The 14179-nt window shown below is 38.9% G+C and overlaps 1 protein-coding gene and 19 non-coding genes across 20 annotated transcripts; 19 read left to right on the top strand and 1 right to left on the bottom strand.

Annotated features, from left to right (window-relative positions):
• Positions 1-328: 328 nt before the first annotated feature.
• Positions 329-401, top strand: Trnaf-gaa (transfer RNA phenylalanine (anticodon GAA)). The gene has a single exon. It is a non-coding gene; the product is annotated as a tRNA-Phe (tRNA).
• An 814-nt stretch (positions 402-1215) lies between these two features.
• Trnai-aau (transfer RNA isoleucine (anticodon AAU)) lies at positions 1216-1289 on the top strand. The gene has a single exon. It is a non-coding gene; the product is annotated as a tRNA-Ile (tRNA).
• Positions 1290-1295: 6 nt separating this feature from the next.
• On the top strand, positions 1296-1368 carry Trnaf-gaa (transfer RNA phenylalanine (anticodon GAA)). Its single transcript has one exon. It is a non-coding gene; the product is annotated as a tRNA-Phe (tRNA).
• Positions 1369-1781: 413 nt separating this feature from the next.
• On the top strand, positions 1782-1855 carry Trnai-aau (transfer RNA isoleucine (anticodon AAU)). Its single transcript has one exon. It is a non-coding gene; the product is annotated as a tRNA-Ile (tRNA).
• Positions 1856-1861: 6 nt separating this feature from the next.
• Positions 1862-1934, top strand: Trnaf-gaa (transfer RNA phenylalanine (anticodon GAA)). The gene has a single exon. It is a non-coding gene; the product is annotated as a tRNA-Phe (tRNA).
• An 819-nt stretch (positions 1935-2753) lies between these two features.
• Trnai-aau (transfer RNA isoleucine (anticodon AAU)) lies at positions 2754-2827 on the top strand. Its single transcript has one exon. It is a non-coding gene; the product is annotated as a tRNA-Ile (tRNA).
• A 6-nt stretch (positions 2828-2833) lies between these two features.
• On the top strand, positions 2834-2906 carry Trnaf-gaa (transfer RNA phenylalanine (anticodon GAA)). The gene has a single exon. It is a non-coding gene; the product is annotated as a tRNA-Phe (tRNA).
• A 418-nt stretch (positions 2907-3324) lies between these two features.
• Positions 3325-3398, top strand: Trnai-aau (transfer RNA isoleucine (anticodon AAU)). Its single transcript has one exon. It is a non-coding gene; the product is annotated as a tRNA-Ile (tRNA).
• Positions 3399-3404: 6 nt separating this feature from the next.
• Positions 3405-3477, top strand: Trnaf-gaa (transfer RNA phenylalanine (anticodon GAA)). The gene has a single exon. It is a non-coding gene; the product is annotated as a tRNA-Phe (tRNA).
• An 819-nt stretch (positions 3478-4296) lies between these two features.
• Trnai-aau (transfer RNA isoleucine (anticodon AAU)) lies at positions 4297-4370 on the top strand. The gene has a single exon. It is a non-coding gene; the product is annotated as a tRNA-Ile (tRNA).
• Positions 4371-4376: 6 nt separating this feature from the next.
• Trnaf-gaa (transfer RNA phenylalanine (anticodon GAA)) lies at positions 4377-4449 on the top strand. Its single transcript has one exon. It is a non-coding gene; the product is annotated as a tRNA-Phe (tRNA).
• Positions 4450-4867: 418 nt separating this feature from the next.
• On the top strand, positions 4868-4941 carry Trnai-aau (transfer RNA isoleucine (anticodon AAU)). Its single transcript has one exon. It is a non-coding gene; the product is annotated as a tRNA-Ile (tRNA).
• A 6-nt stretch (positions 4942-4947) lies between these two features.
• Positions 4948-5020, top strand: Trnaf-gaa (transfer RNA phenylalanine (anticodon GAA)). The gene has a single exon. It is a non-coding gene; the product is annotated as a tRNA-Phe (tRNA).
• An 819-nt stretch (positions 5021-5839) lies between these two features.
• Positions 5840-5913, top strand: Trnai-aau (transfer RNA isoleucine (anticodon AAU)). Its single transcript has one exon. It is a non-coding gene; the product is annotated as a tRNA-Ile (tRNA).
• A 6-nt stretch (positions 5914-5919) lies between these two features.
• Trnaf-gaa (transfer RNA phenylalanine (anticodon GAA)) lies at positions 5920-5992 on the top strand. Its single transcript has one exon. It is a non-coding gene; the product is annotated as a tRNA-Phe (tRNA).
• Positions 5993-6405: 413 nt separating this feature from the next.
• Positions 6406-6479, top strand: Trnai-aau (transfer RNA isoleucine (anticodon AAU)). The gene has a single exon. It is a non-coding gene; the product is annotated as a tRNA-Ile (tRNA).
• Positions 6480-6485: 6 nt separating this feature from the next.
• Trnaf-gaa (transfer RNA phenylalanine (anticodon GAA)) lies at positions 6486-6558 on the top strand. Its single transcript has one exon. It is a non-coding gene; the product is annotated as a tRNA-Phe (tRNA).
• Positions 6559-7880: 1322 nt separating this feature from the next.
• Trnaf-gaa (transfer RNA phenylalanine (anticodon GAA)) lies at positions 7881-7953 on the top strand. The gene has a single exon. It is a non-coding gene; the product is annotated as a tRNA-Phe (tRNA).
• A 1558-nt stretch (positions 7954-9511) lies between these two features.
• Positions 9512-10405, top strand: LOC145766591 (SCAN domain-containing protein 3-like). Its single transcript, XM_082578308.1, has one exon. The coding sequence runs from the start codon at positions 9512-9514 to the stop codon at positions 10403-10405; it is 894 nt and encodes a 297-aa protein (XP_082434434.1).
• Positions 10406-11568: 1163 nt separating this feature from the next.
• Trnaf-gaa (transfer RNA phenylalanine (anticodon GAA)) lies at positions 11569-11641 on the bottom strand. Its single transcript has one exon. It is a non-coding gene; the product is annotated as a tRNA-Phe (tRNA).
• Positions 11642-14179: the final 2538 nt, after the last annotated feature.

Below are 14179 nucleotides of genomic sequence, written 5' to 3' on the forward strand. Positions count from 1 at the left end.
ATCTCAAACCTCTTGCCTTATTTCCCATATTTGTCTATAACAAATTGCCCATCTTAATAGTACATTTCTAACATAATGATATTTAAGCATTTTATGCAAGTGAAAAAAGAAAACATTTTCGAAATTTAATCATGCATCTCGTAAAGCAAGTCCTTCCTTTTCTTTATTTCGTATTCATGATGCTTGTTCTGTTTGCACATTGCTAACTGCTTGTGGAATTGTAATATTGAATAATATGCATTGAACGTGGCCGGTTAGCTCAGTTGGTTAGAGCGTCGTGCTAATAACGCGAATGTCGCGTGTTCGATCCCCGTACTGGCCACTTCTTGCCTCGATAGCTCAGTTGGGAGAGCGTCAGACTGAAGATCTGAAGGTCCCTGGTTCAATCCCGGGTCGAGGCATTGACTTGTGTTTATTAGGATTTTTCTAAAATTCAGCAACATCTTTAGCAAGAATTTGCACGATGAGTTCTACAAAATGTTGAACAGCGACAAAATTGCACATTAAAGTTTGAGTGTCGATCGCGTTTAGTGAAAATCAAGTAAAAACAACCTGTTCGTATCAATTGTAAACAATCTGAAGATTTTGCATGGTTTGAAGTATTTCTTGGTGTGCAAATGTCATTGGAAGTACAAGGTACATCCACAATCCTTTAGGACTTGAATCGAGCAGTCATTGGTTTTGTGATTCTACTGGATCACAACAAATTGTTTCCACAGGTGGGTGAAATTGGGCGAGATTGTCTTTTGGTTGGAAAATAGTTGGGTGTTGAAATCGTAAATTCATAAATTTTTGAAACCTTTATTTACCATACCCTCAATCCCAGTTCATGTGGATGACTTCCACTTTGAGTTGTGTTTTTTGCACTCTGTCCAATGCGTCACAACTCTTCAATTTCTTGTTTTGAAGTATTCCTCTCTGCAACATGTTCATCCTCACCAACTTCTTTGTTGTTTGTTACGTTCAAATCTCAAACTTCTTGCCATATTTCCCATATTTGTCTATAACAAATTGCCCATCTTAATAGTACATTTCTAACATAATGATATTTAAGCATTTTATGCAAGTGAAAAAATAAAACATTTTCGAAATTTAATCATGCATCTCGTAAAGCAAGTCCTTCCTTTTCTTTATTTCGTATTCATGATGCTTGTTCTGTTTGCACATTGCTAACTGCTTGTGGAATTGTAAATTTGAATAATATGCTTTGAACGTGGCCGGTTAGCTCAGTTGGTTAGAGCGTCGTGCTAATAACGCGAATGTCGCGGGTTCGATCCCCGTACTGGCCACTTCTTGCCTCGATAGCTCAGTTGGGAGAGCGTCAGACTGAAGATCTGAAGGTCCCTGGTTCAATCCCGGGTCGGGGCATTGGCTTGTGTTTATTAGCATTTTTCTTCTTCGTCGTTTGAGCTGTTCTTCTGGACTATATGTTTGGGCATGATGTCATCAGCCACTCGACAGTCTCGTCATCCAGGGCCTTCAGTCCAAGCGCTCCATGTTCATCCTCACCAACTTCTTGTTTGTTACGTTCAAATCTCAAACCTCTTGCCTTATTTCCCATATTCGTCTATAACAACTTGCCCATCTTAATAGTATATTTCTAACATAATGATATTTAAGCATTTTATGCAAGTGAAAAAATAAAACATTTTCGAAATTTAATCATGCATCTCGTAAAGCAAGTCCTTCCTTTTCTTTATTTCGTATTCATGATGCTTGTTCTGTTTGCACATTGCTAACTGCTTGTGGAATTGTAAAGTTGAATAATATGCATTAAACGTGGCCGGTTAGCTCAGTTGGTTAGAGCATCGTGCTAATAACGCGAATGTCGCGGGTTCGATCCCCGTACTGGCCACTTCTTGCCTCGATAGCTCAGTTGGGAGAGCGTCAGACTGAAGATCTGAAGGTCCCTGGTTCAATCCCGGGTCGGGGCAATCGGGGCATTGACTTGTGTTTATTAGCATTTTTCTAACATTCAGCAACATCTTTGGCAAGAATTTGCACGATGAGTTCTACAAATGTTGAACAGCGACAAAACTGCACATAAAAGTTTGAGTGTCGATCGCGTTTAGTGAAAATCAAGTAAAAGCGACTTGTTGGAATCAATTGTAAACGATTCGGGAACTTTGCATTGTTTGAAGTATATCTTTGTGTGCAAATATCATTGGAAGTGCAAGGGACTTCCACAATCCTTTAGGACTTGAATCGAGCAGTCATTGGTTTTGTGATTTTACTGGATCACAACAAATGTTTCCACAGGTGGGTGAAATTGGGCGAGATTGTCTTTTGGTTGGAAAATAGCAGGATGTTGAAATTGTAAATTCATAAATTTTTGAAATCTCTAATAACCATCCTTTCAATCCCGTTCACGTGGATAACCTCCACTTTGACTTGTGTTTTTTTTTGCACTCTGTCTAATGCTTCACAACTCTTCAATTTCTTATTTTGAAGTATTCCGCTCTGCAACATGTTCATCCTCACCAACTTCTTGTTTGTTACGTTCAAATCTCAAACCTCTTGCCATATTTCCCATATTTGTCTATAACAAATTGCCCATCTTAATAGTACATTTCTAACATAATGATATTTAAGCATTTTATGCAAGTGAAAAAAGAAAACATTTTCGAAATTTAATCATGCATCTCGTAAAGCAAGTCCTTCCTTTTCTTTATTTCGTATTCATGATGCTTGTTCTGTTTGCACATTGCTAACTGCTTGTGGAATTGTAAATTTGAATAATATGCTTTGAACGTGGCCGGTTAGCTCAGTTGGTTAGAGCGTCGTGCTAATAACGCGAATGTCGCGGGTTCGATCCCCGTACTGGCCACTTCTTGCCTCGATAGCTCAGTTGGGAGAGCGTCAGACTGAAGATCTGAAGGTCCCTGGTTCAATCCCGGGTCGGGGCATTGGCTTGTGTTTATTAGCATTTTTCTTCTTCGTCGTTTGAGCTGTTCTTCTGGACTATATGTTTGGGCATGATGTCATCAGCCACTCGACAGTCTCGTCATCCAGGGCCTTCAGTCCAAGCGCTCCATGTTCATCCTCACCAACTTCTTGTTTGTTACGTTCAAATCTCAAACCTCTTGCCTTATTTCCCATATTCGTCTATAACAACTTGCCCATCTTAATAGTAGCCTATATTTCTAACATAATGATATTTAAGCATTTTATGCAAGTGAAAAAATAAAACATTTTCGAAATTTAATCATGCATCTCGTAAAGCAAGTCCTTCCTTTTCTTTATTTCGTATTCATGATGCTTGTTCTGTTTGCACATTGCTAACTGCTTGTGGAATTGTAAAGTTGAATAATATGCATTAAACGTGGCCGGTTAGCTCAGTTGGTTAGAGCATCGTGCTAATAACGCGAATGTCGCGGGTTCGATCCCCGTACTGGCCACTTCTTGCCTCGATAGCTCAGTTGGGAGAGCGTCAGACTGAAGATCTGAAGGTCCCTGGTTCAATCCCGGGTCGGGGCAATCGGGGCATTGACTTGTGTTTATTAGCATTTTTCTAACATTCAGCAACATCTTTGGCAAGAATTTGCACGATGAGTTCTACAAATGTTGAACAGCGACAAAATTGCACATAAAAGTTTGAGTGTCGATCGCGTTTAGTGAAAATCAAGTAAAAGCGACTTGTTGGAATCAATTGTAAACGATTCGGGAACTTTGCATTGTTTGAAGTATATCTTTGTGTGCAAATATCATTGGAAGTGCAAGGGACTTCCACAATCCTTTAGGACTTGAATCGAGCAGTCATTGGTTTTGTGATTTTACTGGATCACAACAAATGTTTCCACAGGTGGGTGAAATTGGGCGAGATTGTCTTTTGGTTGGAAAATAGCAGGATGTTGAAATTGTAAATTCATAAATTTTTGAAATCTCTAATAACCATCCTTTCAATCCCGTTCACGTGGATAACCTCCACTTTGACTTGTGTTTTTTTTTGCACTCTGTCTAATGCTTCACAACTCTTCAATTTCTTATTTTGAAGTATTCCGCTCTGCAACATGTTCATCCTCACCAACTTCTTGTTTGTTACGTTCAAATCTCAAACCTCTTGCCATATTTCCCATATTTGTCTATAACAAATTGCCCATCTTAATAGTACATTTCTAACATAATGATATTTAAGCATTTTATGCAAGTGAAAAAAGAAAACATTTTCGAAATTTAATCATGCATCTCGTAAAGCAAGTCCTTCCTTTTCTTTATTTCGTATTCATGATGCTTGTTCTGTTTGCACATTGCTAACTGCTTGTGGAATTGTAAATTTGAATAATATGCTTTGAACGTGGCCGGTTAGCTCAGTTGGTTAGAGCGTCGTGCTAATAACGCGAATGTCGCGGGTTCGATCCCCGTACTGGCCACTTCTTGCCTCGATAGCTCAGTTGGGAGAGCGTCAGACTGAAGATCTGAAGGTCCCTGGTTCAATCCCGGGTCGGGGCATTGGCTTGTGTTTATTAGCATTTTTCTTCTTCGTCGTTTGAGCTGTTCTTCTGGACTATATGTTTGGGCATGATGTCATCAGCCACTCGACAGTCTCGTCATCCAGGGCCTTCAGTCCAAGCGCTCCATGTTCATCCTCACCAACTTCTTGTTTGTTACGTTCAAATCTCAAACCTCTTGCCTTATTTCCCATATTCGTCTATAACAACTTGCCCATCTTAATAGTAGCCTATATTTCTAACATAATGATATTTAAGCATTTTATGCAAGTGAAAAAATAAAACATTTTCGAAATTTAATCATGCATCTCGTAAAGCAAGTCCTTCCTTTTCTTTATTTCGTATTCATGATGCTTGTTCTGTTTGCACATTGCTAACTGCTTGTGGAATTGTAAAGTTGAATAATATGCATTAAACGTGGCCGGTTAGCTCAGTTGGTTAGAGCATCGTGCTAATAACGCGAATGTCGCGGGTTCGATCCCCGTACTGGCCACTTCTTGCCTCGATAGCTCAGTTGGGAGAGCGTCAGACTGAAGATCTGAAGGTCCCTGGTTCAATCCCGGGTCGGGGCAATCGGGGCATTGACTTGTGTTTATTAGCATTTTTCTAACATTCAGCAACATCTTTGGCAAGAATTTGCACGATGAGTTCTACAAATGTTGAACAGCGACAAAATTGCACATAAAAGTTTGAGTGTCGATCGCGTTTAGTGAAAATCAAGTAAAAGCGACTTGTTGGAATCAATTGTAAACGATTCGGGAACTTTGCATTGTTTGAAGTATATCTTTGTGTGCAAATATCATTGGAAGTGCAAGGGACTTCCACAATCCTTTAGGACTTGAATCGAGCAGTCATTGGTTTTGTGATTTTACTGGATCACAACAAATGTTTCCACAGGTGGGTGAAATTGGGCGAGATTGTCTTTTGGTTGGAAAATAGCAGGATGTTGAAATTGTAAATTCATAAATTTTTGAAATCTCTAATAACCATCCTTTCAATCCCGTTCACGTGGATAACCTCCACTTTGACTTGTGTTTTTTTTTGCACTCTGTCCAATGCTTCACAACTCTTCAATTTCTTATTTTGAAGTATTCCGCTCTGCAACATGTTCATCCTCACCAACTTCTTGTTTGTTACGTTCAAATCTCAAACCTCTTGCCATATTTCCCATATTTGTCTATAACAAATTGCCCATCTTAATAGTACATTTCTAACATAATGATATTTAAGCATTTTATGCAATTGAAAAAAGAAAACATTTTCGAAATTTAATCATGCATCTCGTAAAGCAAGTCCTTCCTTTTCTTTATTTCGTATTCATGATGCTTGTTCTGTTTGCACATTGCTAACTGCTTGTGGAATTGTAAAGTTGAATAATATGCATTAAACGTGGCCGGTTAGCTCAGTTGGTTAGAGCGTCGTGCTAATAACGCGAATGTCGCGGGTTCGATCCCCGTACTGGCCACTTCTTGCCTCGATAGCTCAGTTGGGAGAGCGTCAGACTGAAGATCTGAAGGTCCCTGGTTCAATCCCGGGTCGGGGCATTGGCTTGTGTTTATTAGCATTTTTCTTCTTCGTCGTTTGAGCTGTTCTTCTGGACTATATGTTTGGGCATGATGTCATCAGCCACTCGACAGTCTCGTCATCCAGGGCCTTCAGTCCAAGCGCTCCATGTTCATCCTCACCAACTTCTTGTTTGTTACGTTCAAATCTCAAACCTCTTGCCTTATTTCCCATATTCGTCTATAACAACTTGCCCATCTTAATAGTATATTTCTAACATAATGATATTTAAGCATTTTATGCAAGTGAAAAAATAAAACATTTTCGAAATTTAATCATGCATCTCGTAAAGCAAGTCCTTCCTTTTCATTATTTCGTATTCATGATGCTTGTTCTGTTTGCACATTGCTAACTGCTTGTGGAATTGTAAAGTTGAATAATATGCATTAAACGTGGCCGGTTAGCTCAGTTGGTTAGAGCATCGTGCTAATAACGCGAATGTCGCGGGTTCGATCCCCGTACTGGCCACTTCTTGCCTCGATAGCTCAGTTGGGAGAGCGTCAGACTGAAGATCTGAAGGTCCCTGGTTCAATCCCGGGTCGGGGCAATCGGGGCATTGACTTGTGTTTATTAGCATTTTTCTAAAATTCAGAAACATCTTTGGCAAAAATTTGCACGATGAGTTCTACAAATGTTGAACAGCGACAAAATTGCACATAAAAGTTTGAGTGTCGATCGCGTTTAGTGAAAATCAAGTAAAAGCGACTTGTTGGAATCAATTGTAAACGATTTGAAGATTTTGCATTGTTTGAATGTGTTTCTTCGTGTGCAAATATCATTGGAAGTGCAAGGGAACCTACACAATCCTTTAGGACTTGAATCGAGCAGTCATTGGTTTTGTGATTCTACTGGATCACAACAAATTGTTTCCACAGGTGGGTGATATTGGGCGAAATTGTCTTTAAGTTGGAAAATAGCTGGATGTTCAAATCGTTAATTCATAAACTTTTGAAATCTCTATTAACCATCCCTTCAATCCTTCAATCCAAGTTCGCGTGGATGACCTCCACTTTGAATTGTGTTTTTTTTACACTTTGTCCAATGCGTCACAATTTTTCAATTTCTTATTTTGAAGTATTCCGCTCTGCAACATGTTCATCCTCACCAACTTCTTTGTTGTTTGTTACGATCAAATCTCAAACTTCTTGCTATATTTCCCATATTCGTCTATAACAACTTGCCCATCTTAATAGTACATTTCTAACATAATGATATTTAAGCATTTTATGCAAGTGAAAAAAGAAAACATTTTAGAAACTTAATCATGCATCTCGTAAAGCAAGTTCTTCCTTTTTTTTATTTCGTATTCATGGGTAAGCACTTTAACGTAGGACAGTTTTCCATACGAATCAGCTGATTTCAGTCATATGACTCAGTACGTGATATTCCGATCTTCTCCGATCTTTTGCGATCTTTTCGTCCGATCTTCCCCAAAGATTTTTGATACAAAGAAAATTAAGTGAATGCATCGCCACAGCAGCGTGGCCTAATGGGTTAGGGTTAGGGCAAGGGAATAGTCATTTCGATTGCGTGGGTTCGATTCCCACCCTCTGCTAGTGTTCTTTTTTCTTCTGCAACTGAACTGAGTGCAAGATGGATCTTAAAGACTGTAATCAATTGAGTTTATAAGGTTACAATCATAATGGCGTGAGTCACATGACTGCAAACAGCTGATTCACGAGGAAACCTGTCCTACGTTAAAGTGCCTACCGTATTCATGATGCTTGTTCTGTTTGCACATTGCTAACTGCTTGTGGAATTGTAAAGTTGAATAATATGCTTTGAACGTGGCCGGTTAGCTCAGTTGGTTAGAGCGTCGTGCTAATAACGCGAATGTCGCGTGTTCGATCCCCGTACTGGCCACTTCTTGCCTCGATAGCTCAGTTGGGAGAGCGTCAGACTGAAGATCTGAAGGTCCCTGGTTCAGTCCTGGGTCGGGGAATTGATTGTGTTTATTAGCAGTTTTCGTAAATTTAGCAACATCTTTGGCAAGAATTTGCACGATGAGTTCTACAAATGTTGAACAGCGACAAAATTGCACATAAAAATTTGAGTGTCGATCGCGTTTGGTGAAAATCAAGTAAAAGCGACTTGTTGGAATCAATTGTAAACAATTTGAAGATTTTGCATTGTTTGAAAGGATTTTTCTTGTGCAAATATCACTTGAACTGCAAGGGAACCTACACAATACTTTAGGACTTGAATCGAGCAGTCATTGGTTTTGTGATTCTACTGGATCACAGCAAATTGTTTCCACAGGTGGGTGAAATTGGGCGAGATTGTCTTCTAGTTGGAAAATAGTTGGGTGTTCAAATCGTTAATTTAGTTTGACTGCATTAATGTTAGAGGTTAATAGAACATAACGGTATACCCATTCCCCACCCCATCGTATAGTCTACGAATTACAGAATTAGAACATACTGAGGAATGTTAGAATGTATTAAAAAAATGCTTGTTTATGTAAAATAACCGGGTGTTGCATACACATATCCATAAGATATGTAACACTTAGAGTCTGTTCTTTCACAGTGCTGTAAACACGATCTAATTTGCACTGTACAGTATATTTTCTTTACATATGTTGCATATTGTTTTATAGGTACTTGCGTTTGAGGCCGCCACAGATCACGTTGTTACATCCAGGCGCAGTCTTCTGATGAGGCATGAAGTACTTCAGTCCACTGTGTTTTTAGACTTTTGTGCATGTCTTGTCGTAGCTGTGAATTGTGCATGGGTGGTGCATTTTACCATTCGAATAAATGTATTTTTCAACAACTTTACGTTTGTTTACATCATTGACTTAAATTTGCTCAGTATAAGAAGATGGTCATCGTATTGGCATATGGATCATCAGGACAGTGTCAACTTGAAATTGCAGGTTAAGTTTAACCAATGTTGCTCAACTACAACGATTAGTGCAAAATATGTATGGCCAACTGCGACGAAAGGTGCAACGTGCGTTTGGCCAGCGTAGGTACCAACGATGAACTACGTTGGCAGTAGAGCTGGGATTACGTAGGCCCAAAGATTTTAAAATAAGTCGGCTCAACTGCGACAAATGGTGCAAAATACGTTGGGCCATCGTAGGGTACCAACGATTAACTACGTTGGGTGTAGAGTTGGGATAACATTGGCCCAAATATTTTAAAGAAGTTGTCCCAACTGCGATGAATGGTGCAAAATACGTTGGGCCATCGTAGGGTACCAACGATTAACTACGTTGGGTGTAGAGTTGGGATAACGTTGGCCCAAATATTTTAAAGAAGTTGTCCCAACTGTGACGAATGGTGCAAGATACGTTGGGTCAACTTCGGCCACAACGTAGTGCCAACGGAGGAGCATTATTTTACCAACTGTCACACTACGTTGGGCCGAAGTACAATGTTTGCTGGGGAGGTCGCACCAGAGTGCGAGGCCACTCATTGTTTCATTCACAGAGAAATGCTGGCTAGCCAAAAATATCATCCGAGCTTCATAGTGTATTCAATGATGTAGTAAAAATGATCAACCTTATAAAAGCGCATGCACTGAACACTCGGCTGTTTGAGCAGATATGTGAGGACATGAATGCCGAGCACAAATGCCTTCTGTTGTACACAGAAGTAAGGTGGCTCACCACAGGAAAATCACTGAACAGAGTTTTTGAACTAAGTGAGCCACTGCAAAGGTTTCTTTTGGAGAAAAATTCAGATCTTGCTAGCAAATTTATTGATGAAAAATGGGTTCTCAAACTTGCCTACTTGTGTGACATATTCAATCTGCTCAATGAACTAAATCTTTCACTTCAGGGCAAAATGACAACTGTATTCAAGTTGGCAGATAAAGTGGCTGCGTTTACAGAAAAACTAAAATTGTGGGAGCAGCGCGTAAACAAAGGGGTTTTTGACATGTTTCAAACATTAGCAGAGACTTTGAAAGAGAGTGAACCTGAGCAAGAGTTCTCCGAACTTGTGAGCAGACACTTGCGTACTCTTTTAATAGAATTTAAGCGCTATTTTCCAAGCGCTAAAGACCCTCGAAATGCAAAGGATTGGATCCGTAATCCATTTATTTTCAAACCTGGTGAATCGACCTTACCTGTTCGACAACAGGACCAGCTCCTGGATATTGCTAATGACGGTAGCTTGAAATTTATTTTTCATACAACGACTCTATCAACGTTTTGGATGAAAGTCTTGCCGGAATACCCTGACCTTGCCATAAAAGCATTAAAAACCTTGCTGCCATTTCCGACATCCTATTTATGCGAGTCTGGATTTTCTGTAATGGCAGCAACAAAGACAAAACCGCGAAACAGATTGGACGTGAGAGAAACATTGCGGGTGTCGTTGAGTTCTATATTTCCTAGGTGGGATCGTCTCGTTGAAGCAAAACAAGCCCAAGGCCCACATTAAATAATGACCTTACAGTATATGAGCTGCAATAAATTTTCATTGTTGAACATTAGATTTTTTTAAAGACCGGTCCGCGAAAAAATTTCATTTTGAAACCGGTCCGCAGAGCAAAAAAGGTTGCCGACGTCGCCGGTTAGCTCAGTTGGTTAGAGTCTAACCAACTGAGCTAATCGGCCACGTTCAAAGCATATTATTCAACTTTACAATTCCACAAGCAGTTAGCAATGTGCAAACAGAACAAGCATCATGAATACGAAATAAAGAAAAGGAAGGACTTGCTTTACGAGATGCATGATTAAATTTCGAAAAAGTTTTCTTTTTTCAATTGCATAAAATGCTTAAATATCATTATGTTAGAAATATGCTATTAAGATGGGCAAGTTGTTATAGACAAATATGGGAAATAAGGCAAGAGATTTGAACGTAACAAACAAGAAGTTGGTGAGGATGAACATGTTGCAGAGCGGAATACTTCAAAACAAAAAATTGAAGAGTTGTGAAGCATTGGACAGTGCAAAAAAAAACAATTCAAAGTGGAGGTTGGACATTGGACATTGGACAGTGCAAAAAAACACAATTCAAAGTGGAGGTTGGACATTGGACATTGGACAGTGCAAAAAAACACAATTCAAAGTGGAGGTTGGACATTGGACAGTGCAAAAAAACACAATTCAAAGTGGAGGTTGGACATTGGACAGTGCAAAAAAACACAATTCAAAGTGGAGTTCATCCACATGAACTGGGATTGAGGGTATGGTAAATAAAGGTTTCAAAAATTTATGAATTAACGATTTGAACACCAAACTATTTTCCAAAAAAAAGACAATCTCGCCCAAATTCACCCACCTGTGGAAACAATTTGTTGTGATCCAGTAGAATCATAAAACCAATGACTGCTCAATTCAAGTCCTAAAGAATTGTGTAGGTTCCTTTGCAGTTCAAGTGATATTTGCACACGAGGAAACACTTCAAACAATGCAAAATCTTCAAACCGTTTACAATTGATTCCAACAAGTCGCTTTTACTTGATTTTCACTAAACGCGATCGACACTCAAACTTTTATGTGCAATTTTGTCGCTGTTCAACATTTGTAGAACTCATCGTGCAAATTCTTGCCAAAGATGTTGCTAAATTTACGAAAAATGCTAATAAACACGATCAATGCCTCGACCCAGGATTGAACCAGGGACCTTCAGATCTTCAGTCTGACGCTCTCCCAACTGAGCTATCGAGGCAAGAAGTGGCCAGTACGGGGATCGAACCGGCGACATTCGCGTTATTAGCATGACGTTCTAACCAACTGAGCTAACCGGCCACGTTCAAAGCATATTATTCAACTTTACAATTCCACAAGCAGTTAGCAATGTGCAAACAGAACAAGCATCATGAATACGAAATAAAGAAAAGGAAGGACTTGCTTTACGAGATGCATGATTAAATTTCGAAAATATTTTATTTTTTCACTTGCATAAAATGCTTAAATATCATTATGTTAGAAATATACTATTAAGATGGGCAAGTTGTTATAGACCAGGGGTGACGAACCTTTTTGCTGTCGCGGGCCACTTTGTCAATTACACATGAGTTATCGGGCCACACAACTTTTAATCGTCAAAATTCCATGACGTCATAGATTGGAATCGACCAAAATTGGTGAATAGTGTTTTCACACCTTCCTTTACCTTATAGCTTTCCTATTTTCTAACTTTAAACCCTGAAAGTTAGTGTTTTGGGCAGTATTTGCCAACCTTTTTTTTATCCGGTGGACCCTTTTAGTCGATATTCAAATCTAAATTCCCCCCCCCCCCTATAAATTTAGTTTGTTAAAAACTCGTTTACATTAATATTTTAATCTAAGTTTTGGAAGATAAACTAAACTTTCACTAGTAATAAGCTTTTTAGCTGGTAATATTCTTTTTCAAACTAAAATAATTTAATTAAAGAAGAACGTAGCTGAAAAGTATTTTATTCAAAGAATAGGCATTCAAAATCCTAAGAGTCAATGCATTTAACAGTCTGTGTGAATCTTGTGATTTTTTTGTTTCGATAACTCATAAATGTCGTGGAAGAGTATTGGAAAGAGCACAACGAATATCATTCTCCACGTCTAATCTGTTTCTTTGTTTTGTTTTCATTTGCCAGAGTTGAAAAACCTGGTTTGCACAGGTAAGTGGAAGCAAACGGAAGGATACTTCGAGTAGCTTTCTCTGCCACTTTGGGATAGGAATTACACATCAATGGCCAAAATCCAGTTATTGATATTTTTCTGAATAAGTCTCTTGCGCAAGAATCCGTTTTGAGTTCTAAAAATTCATCCTGCAATTTATCGGGAAGTTTTTTCATCAACAATGTGGATAAATTTTGTATTAAATCAAGCTCATCGTCATAAATTTTAGGAAAATATCGAATGAATTCCAGTTCTAATTCTAATGCTGTGAGATGTTGCAAAATCAATTCTTTTTCCAACTCTGGAAGAACTTGTTCTTTGCCATCAACAACCAGGGCCTACGAGAGGGGGGTACGGAGGGTACGAAGTACCCTTGAGGGCCCAGGCCTGTGAATGTTGGGGGGCCCGAAATTGTGATTTTATACTTTACGCGCAAAAATGTTGGTTTAAAACCATCCTAAACGAGTAAATTCAAGCATAAAAGTTGTTACTCTTTAGTTCTAGGGGGCCCGTAATGTAGCAAAAGAGCCCGGAAAGATAATTGAGAGCATTGCGCGCAAATTAGGAGCCCAAAGTGGTTATCTAATGCTTTACGTGCAAAAATGTTCTGTTGATAGCACTCCAAATTAAATGATAGCCTAAAAGTTGATTATTCTCCTGTTCAGTTGGGGGAGGGGCATAGGGTAGTAAAAGCAGGGTTCAGAAAAACCCGGGCGTTTTTGTGTTTTTTAAAAATTACTTGAAAAAAGTAGTTTCACGCTTATTTCACTTCAAAATGAATTTCGGAGTTAGAGTCGGAGTAAATACTTTCAGAGTAGGAGCGGAACCGGAGTAAACAAAAGTGACTTTGTTCACCTCTGCTAGGCATGTGGTGAATGCAAAAGTTAATGAAGAAAGGTTATTGGTCAAATGATTAATTTGATTATGTTTTAACAAGATGTTATGTCTGAGCCTTGGTATAGAGAGCTTGACTTGTTGTATCAGATACATAGGCTATACCACTCAGTAACGTTAGCGGATTTAATATTTTTTATTAAACACACACACAAAAAAAAACAAGAAAAAACTACTCAATCCAACGTTTTCGACACAACATAGTGTCCTCGTTAGGAATAATTATAGGCTACATCTAAGAGAAATAAAAAAATGAATTCGGAAATTTTACATTAAAGCTATACAAGCGACACCTCTTAACAGCACCATCAACAACTGACACACGAATTTAATGCAGGGTACACAAATTGGCGAGGGACAGACTACATGATATGCACAGCACAAAACACTAAATAATAGTTTTATTGCAGCCATGCCTGATGCTATTATTGCGCACAGATGTCCAATTCTGCAGTAAAATGTTTTATGGTGTATAATACGCCTAAGTAAATATCAGGCGTTTTGCCAAAAACAAAGGGGGCCCGGAGTGAGAGGGGGGCCCAGAATGACTCTTCGTACCCTTAGTGAAAATTTCTCTCAGAGGCCCTGTCAACAACCAGCATTAATGATAATTCTTTAAACATGGGAACATGTTCAATTGTTCAATGTTTATTCTAACTTTTCTCTTTCAATTATTATCAAGCTTGCTGGTGAAAGCTTCCAAAGCATCTTT

The sequence above is a fragment of the Aplidium turbinatum genome, chromosome 3 (assembly GCF_918807975.1).
Source record: "Aplidium turbinatum chromosome 3, kaAplTurb1.1, whole genome shotgun sequence".
Taxonomy (NCBI): domain Eukaryota; kingdom Metazoa; phylum Chordata; class Ascidiacea; order Aplousobranchia; family Polyclinidae; genus Aplidium; species Aplidium turbinatum.

Excerpts from the sequence above, each read along its gene's own strand:
- LOC145766591 (XM_082578308.1), top strand. The coding sequence starts at position 9,512 with ATGATCAACCTTATAAAAGCGCATGCACTGAACACTCGGCTGTTTGAG.